We start from the raw sequence: 7649 nt of genomic DNA, 5'->3' as shown, positions 1-7649 counted from the left end.
AGCTTTTCAAGGAAGTAGTGTTGTATGTTGGCCAGGAAAATGTTGTTCAAATCGTTACAGATAATGCTGCGAATTATGTTGCTGCTGGAAAGTTGTTGGAATGGGAGTTTCCTAAGTTGTTTTGGTCTCCTTGTGCAGCACACTGTATTAATTTGATGTTGCAAGACATGGAGAAATTAGAGGAAGTATGTGAGGCAGTGTCACAAGCTTCAAAAATTACCAAATACATATATAATCATTGTTTTGCATTGTATTTGATGAGACAACATATAGGTGGAAGAGAAATACTTCGTCCCGCTCCAACCCGCTTTGTTGATAGTGAAGATAAACCAGCTATGAGATATCTCTACCGAGCTATGTATAAAGCAAGAGAGGAGATTGAGAAAAGGTTTAGAAGAAATAAGTTGAAAGTAAGTCTTATTTGAAGATCGTGGATAACCGTTGGGATGCACAACTTCGCAAAAATCTTCTTGTGGCTGGTTATTGGTTAAATCCATCTTGTAGATTCAATCCGGAATATGAAAAAACAAGTCCACCACTCAAGGCCTTTTATATTTCATTGAAAAGTATGCTTATGATAGCATAGACTTGCGATCTAAATTAACTGCTGAGATGACTTCATTCAAAAATTGTGAAGGTAGTTTTGGAAGGACAACAGCTGTAGAAAACCGAGATGAAGTTTTGCCAAGTAAAATTATATGATAACCTTTATGTATTTTTGTACAACGTCATTGACATGTATTTTAAAATGTTTTGTAATTTTTTCACATGCATTATTCTAGATCAATGGTGGGACACTTATGGAACCGAAGCGCCTAATTTGCAAAAACTGGCTATTCAGATTTTGAGTCAAACTTGTTGTGCATCTGGTTGTGAGCGAAACTAGAGTCTGTTTGAACACATTCATTCAAAAAAGAGAAATAGGTTGGAGTATCAAAAGCTTAATGATCTTGTTTATGTTCGTTACAACTTACGGCTACAAAATAGGTATTGCACTTATTAAGGCATCCAAAACGCCTTGAGTGGTGGACTTGTTTTTTCATATTCCGCAAAGATCTTGCTAGTATGACAATCCAACCTATTTCAAATGATATTGGTATGGTATTAATGTTTGTGATTACAATTATGTTATTTTAATTTCTTAAAATATGTTAATTTCTAAACTCTTTAAATTGATGTTGTTATAGATGAATTAAATTTGGATGAGGTTGATGTTGAGGGAGATGCACCACTTAACTCCCGAGAAAAAAACCAAAGTAATGATATCATTGATGGGGAAGATGTTGCAAATGCGATTGATTTTGTGGGAGATGGTTTTGATATTGAAGGAGATCCCAACATTGAGATAATTTTACCTCCTTGGAACTAAATTTAATAGATATTTGAGTGTTTTTGTTCTAAAGTACTCAATTAGTTTATGTTGCAATTAGACTTTGTAATTTATATTACTTTATTATGTGTAATACTTATGTTTAAATTTGAACTAAAATTGTGATTTTTAAGTGCTGAGCAAACTATATTTGTGCTTTTTAAGAGCCTTAAATTATATGGATTATTAGTATTTTCAGCACCTAATACACAACTTCTGAATTTGTGATTTTTAAGAGCATTATTTATAGATTATGCTATTAATGGATCAACTTTTAAGTGCTAATTATAATTTTTTTTAGAGATTGAATGATCTGGTTTGACTGGTTTTATACCTATATAGTTTTATTATAATGACAAGTTTAATCCGGTTTAATCTAGCTTAATCCAGTCTGGTCATGCGATTCTACCAGTGATCCAATGGTTCGACTGATGAACCAGTGATCCAATACCCTCACCGGTTTGATTACCTGTCCAGTTTTTAAAACATTGCTATTATGTGTGGAGAAAACTATCCATTATAATACGTTAATGTCTTTGAACGGAAAATGGTAACGAAGTCCATTCTCATTAGTAACTGACTAACCCTAAGCCTTATCCTTACGATTCCTTGCGAACTCAACTCACTGAGTCAGTGCTGCTGGCGAACGCCTCCACCGCGAACCTGTGGATCTCCATGGCAGATTGGTCCCAGCTTCCGAAGGATCTTCTACAACTGATCTCAGAAAAACTCAACAGTGAACTGTATTCCACTCAATTTCGATCTGTTTGTTCATCCTGGCGCTCTTCTTCGATCCCTAGCTACCATCACCACCATTTATCTTTGCAGCTTCCACCATTCTCCAACGACACTAATTCCAACACAAACCTCTCCAAACACAGCATCCTTCTCATCAAACCACCGCAACACCAACAAAGTCTCCACCGCCCTTGGTTGACCAGAGTGGGTCCAGATTCAAACGGCAAAATCCAACTCTGGCATCCTTTCTCACTTTTTCCGCGCGTACCTTTCACTTTCGCTCATCATGTCTTGGATTTCAACCAAATCTCGGCACACGATCTCGGACACATGTTCTTTCTTACTCGTAAGGCTTTTGTTGCTACGTACCAAGGGAATGAGCCTGTTGTTGTGGTCACATTTGACTCTTTCGGGAAAATGGTAGTGTTTCGTCGTGGGGACGAGAATTGGACAATGATTATGGGCACGACAACATGCTCCTACGGGGACATATGTCTTTTTAAAGGGAGGCCCTGTGAGGCAATCTATTCGGGTGAAACTCAGATGATCCAACAGGACTTGAGCGTTCATTTGATGGCGGAACATGTGGATACTGAGAACGTTCGTAGCAAATTCTTGCTTGAGAGTGAGTGTGAGTTGTTGCTAGTTGATTGCTATGGTGGTGATGATGTATGGATTGATGTGTTCAGACTTGATGAGAAGGATAAGAAGTGGGTGAATTTGACAAATATAGGGGATAGAGTTTTGTTCTTGGGGAATGAATGTTCATTTTCTGCTTCTGCTTCGGATTTGTGTGTAGCCAATGGGAATTGCATCATCTACACAGATGATGCCTTCCATGATCTTAATGACACAGAGTGTGGGGTGAGTGTTTTTCACTTGGATCAAGGTCGTGTTTCGCCTTTGTCTGATTATCCAGAATATTTCAACTTGTTAGGGCCACCTCCGGAGTGGATCACAGAGTTGCATTCATAACAAACTAGTATGTTTTACTTATCTTGTATTTGCACTTCAATATTGTTCAGAATCTCCTTCATTTAACTTTATCATACAAGTACGGGATTGACTATTGCGCATGAGATTTAATAAATGGAGTATAGCTTTTGCTACCTAGTTCATTCATTAGAATTTAGAAGAACTTTACTAGCTAATGTTGAATCTGTGTATAAATGTAAAAATGTTGATGAGTTTGATCATCATCTCCTATTATTGTTACTTTTGCAGATAATATCTTTAGCAATAAACTCCAAAAATCCCAATATGTTTATTTGTGTAGAGACAACAACTTTTCTTAGAAGGGTTATGATTCTTTGTGACAATCTTTCTATGTTATGACTCAAGTCTGTCACTGCTTAATTCCTTAGTTTTAAAAGGGTCATTATGAACTTGGATGCACACTGTTTGAGATCATATTTTCTCCATCTTTTGTCTTCAATGGCATGTTTTGCAACTATGATTGCAAACTCTTGTTAGCTTTATAACATCTGACATTATGAAAAATTCAATTTTTAGATTAGGTTTGATAACCCAGAAATGTATTCATATCTTTGTCTCTTACTGAATACAGAGATTGCAACTGTATTTGTAGAGTTGCAGTTAGACATAACTATCTCTCTGAAAAACAAGGATCAGTTTTTTTAAATTAGCAGCAACTTTCCTTAATTTTAGGAACTAGTTTGATGAAACTAATAGCAGAATGTCAGTTGGAACACGCATCTGCTGTCATGCCTAAGTGTTGGTGTGGTAATTTATATTGATTGGGGACTAAGTGTAGGAAAATTAGAAGGTGTGGTAACATTTAGTGGTAGAGAGGATGTTGTCCAATTTGCCAAACACTTGGCCGATGCAATAGATTGAGTTGAGGAGTCTTTGGATATAATTTCAGCATATGGAAATCCGGGCTCATTAAAGACTACATATTTGGAAATGTTGAAACGACTAGTTGGACTCGAGCGTTTATAGCTTTGTAGGATGTGGAATAGCCTAGGAAAACACACTCTCGAGATCTATAATCAAGAACAATCTTTTGGAAGAGCTGCGACTACGACGCTGTATAATTGTATTCTTTTGGAAGAGCTTCAAGAACAATTTCCATGAGATTGTGACGAGGAACGGGATCAGCAATTGATTGAAGCGACTCTATAATTTCTCAATTATGCTGAGCGAGTTCCTCAACCGTGTCCGAACCTTTTGTGAAACTTTGCAACTCTGATTGGATCTATTCATTTAGTTCTTAACAGAAACTTCTGTCACATTATACAGTGAGTGAGGGAAAGAAAGAAGACATGAGACACAACATTGGGCTCATGCACAAAACATGGAAATATGCAAATTTAATCTTTTGGTATTATATCCTGACGCTATGACAGTGAAATTAGAATTAGTGTTTTATTTCCCAGAAGACATGGTATTTTGTTTCAATTTCCAGTACTGCTTGTGTTTGATATGTTAAAAAGAGTTCTAATTTCTACTGGTTATTGATTCTCACTCTTTATTCATGTGACATTATTTTCTTCGCTGCTTATAATGAAAAACAAAGCTGATTTTCCTGGTATTTTTTGTATTGTCATTTGAAAGGGATCCAAATGTTGAGTCAGTGAGATATTAAAGGAAAATAGACTAGCAGAATCTGCATCACTAGGAGTTCCATAAAGCTAGAGCTATAATTAAGAGATCTTTAGATAGGATCAAATCTCTTAGTTTATTTTTATGAGGGTCATTTTAAGTTTTTGGAGACTCATATTTAACTATGTTTTAACCGTGAAAAATATTTTATGAGATTGTATTTAGCTATTATTTAACCGTGACGAATTTTAAACCCTATGCAGTAGTCGTTCTTCCACACCCTCAAAGACGGTTTGGTTGGTTTTGATGTCTTGCAAGTCAGTTTACTAATTAAAAGTTCTAATGGTTGGCGGAATCTCAACAATGTATGTCTGAATTAGAGAAGGAAATTAACATCTCTTTCATTGCCTTCTTTGCGTTAGTAAGAGTGTAACACCCTATTTTTTATTAGATTTTATTTAATTAGGATTATTTGATATTTGGTATTGTTTGTGTGTTTTATTTAATAATTGTTTGAGTGATAATTATTTAATTGTGTGGTAATATGTGATTTAGCTAATTAATAACTAGTAGGTTTATATTAGAATTAGCTATTGGGCTTAGTTGAATTAGATATGAGAATAGTGGATGGGTTAAGCCCAATGAGGTAATGAGAGTTAGAAGAGGATTTTATGACTTAACCTAAATTAGAGAGAAATATAGAAAGAAGAGAAAAAAGAGGCATAGACAAGAGAAGAAAGTAGAAGAGGAAGTAGATTCTTGAAGAGGGTGGATTAAGAGCTAGAGTTAAGGGTTAGAATCCAAATTCTTGTAGAATCTATGATTGGGTAATGTGTTTGTGTATGTGTTATCTTCAATCTTTGCAATTTCATAAAAATATGGAAACCCTAACTTTTATGCTATTTTCTATGAATTTGCATGATTAAACTTGGTTTTGACGATGAATGTTGTTCAATAATGATTAATACTGGTTGTCTTTGATGTTTATTGATGTTTGGAAGTGATTTGGAATAGTGGATTATGCATTTCGTAGTTCTGAACGTTGCGGTGTTTTTCTGTGAAATTGCAGGTCCGCTAAGCGGCCCCTAGCTCGCTAAGCGGATGCTGTTTGTTTTTTAAAAATAAAAGGAGCTCGCTAAGCGTACCCAGCCCGCTAAGCGGAGCCCAGTTTGTGATTCGCTACTGTATAGGACCGCTTGAAGCGGGGTTGTTGAATTTTTATTTCCATAAGCCCGCTTGACGGCCGCTAAGCGGACACTGCTGTATGGAACTTTTCCAAACTTTGAAATGATGTATCTTTTGATCTGTAACTTCTTTTTAGGTGCCGTTTGAAGCATATTGAAGCTTAAATAATTGTCTATATGATAGAGTAGCTCCTTTTTAGGTGTCGTTTGAAGCATATTGAAGCTTAAATAATTGTCTATATGATAGAGTAGGATTGGTTGGCAATTGTTTCATTTAATTATGATGTTAATTGAGAATAACATGTAATTATATGTGAATGTTATGGATGAATTGTGCATGATTAATGTTCATGGATGTATTATGTGATATGATAATCGTGAATTATGTGATTGATTGCTAAATGCTAATTGGTGTTTGAGATTGGATTGAATGTCATGTGTAATGTTGTGCAAAGTTGTAAAGATGTGATTGTGTAGTTTAAGAGATAAAGAGATCGTCTTAAATGCATGAGTCTTGTTTGGTTGCACACGTACACAAGCATGAGTCTTTGAAAGTGGCAATGTTGGGTAATCTCGTGAAAGTTATTTACTTGTCCCAAATCTAGCGCCGAATGAGATTTGAATGCTTAACGCGGGACGAGGCTTTTTAGGTGGTTATCTAGTCTATAGAGGAAAGACAATCGGCATGACCGGAAATGATAACGGATGAGATTCACATTCATATTGCATAGAGTCACACTTGAGTCGCACGTGTCGGTGTGAATTGTGTTTTGTGTGATTTTTGCAATATGATTGGCGTGGATTAATTATGTGATAAATGATGCATAATGTGGAATTTTGTGTGATAATTGTATACTTGATGGTATTTCATTAGTGGATTACAATTGTTGAATTGCTAATTGGATATAACTACTTGAATGATGGAACTTGATTGTTTAATGATAAAACATGTTAACTTTAATGTATGGTTATAGAAGCATGTTTTTTTTATGAAGAGTGATGAATCGTGAAATGTATGTTTGTTTATGTTGCATTTCCCATTATTATATTTTCTATGATAATTTGATTTCTCACCCTTCTGTTTGAATGTTGCCCTTTGTTGGTAACGTGCAGGTTCAGACGAGTAGTTGTTTGTTTGTGGCTTAGCCGAAGAGCTCCGAATTTTGTTATTTGATTAGGTGGCGAATCATATGCTCTGGTCATGTAACACTTGGGGGATTTCGTTGACTTATGCTTATGTTTTGGAACATTGCTATCTTTATGTTTTGTTGAATATTTTGGATGTATGTGTTAACATTCGAATATGTTGTTTTAAAGGCCTTGTATCCTAGATTGGTGAATTCACGTAGCATGGAAGTTAATGTTACTTTGAATTGGTAGATGAATATGGTATGAGACATGTTCATTTATGTGATAGCAGTTCTTTTGTTTTCCGCAAGCGTTTATGCATAAAGTATGGAAGCATGAGATTTACATTATTGTGTTACAATATGATCTTTGCATATTATGAATGTTGTATGTACGTTATTTTGGGATTTTCATTTTATGAAAATCAACATGTGGCGCCATTTTTCCTTATGCATGATTACTCTGTGAGATTGTATGATATATTTGGGGTTAGAAAAAGGGGTGTTACAAAGAGCATCTTGCGGGGGGAAGAAGTAATCTTTAGCTTTCATGAACAAATGGTCCAGAGACCAAAATCACCCCCTCCATTTAGTATAGGCATGCGGCCAGTGTAGTAGAAAAAGAAGGAGCGATACAAAACTCGATGTGAGCGAGAGGAAAAGGAA

The 7649-nt window shown here is 35.6% G+C and overlaps 1 protein-coding gene across 1 annotated transcript; it reads left to right on the top strand.

The window, feature by feature from the left end:
- The first annotated feature begins 1896 nt into the window (after window positions 1–1896).
- LOC131621094 (F-box protein SKIP23-like) lies at window positions 1897–7338 on the top strand. Its single transcript, XM_058892305.1, has 2 exons — window positions 1897–3089; window positions 6970–7338. Exon 1 carries the CDS (start codon window positions 2045–2047, stop codon window positions 3080–3082), a length of 1038 nt encoding a protein of 345 aa, XP_058748288.1. The 5' UTR covers window positions 1897–2044; the 3' UTR covers window positions 3083–3089; window positions 6970–7338.
- Window positions 7339–7649: the final 311 nt, after the last annotated feature.

This window comes from Vicia villosa, linkage group LG7, assembly GCF_029867415.1.
Source record: "Vicia villosa cultivar HV-30 ecotype Madison, WI linkage group LG7, Vvil1.0, whole genome shotgun sequence".
NCBI classification, from domain to species: Eukaryota; Viridiplantae; Streptophyta; class Magnoliopsida; order Fabales; family Fabaceae; genus Vicia; species Vicia villosa.
The sequence above is the reverse complement of the archived record's forward strand: the minus strand, read 5'-3'. Positions and strand labels throughout refer to the sequence as shown.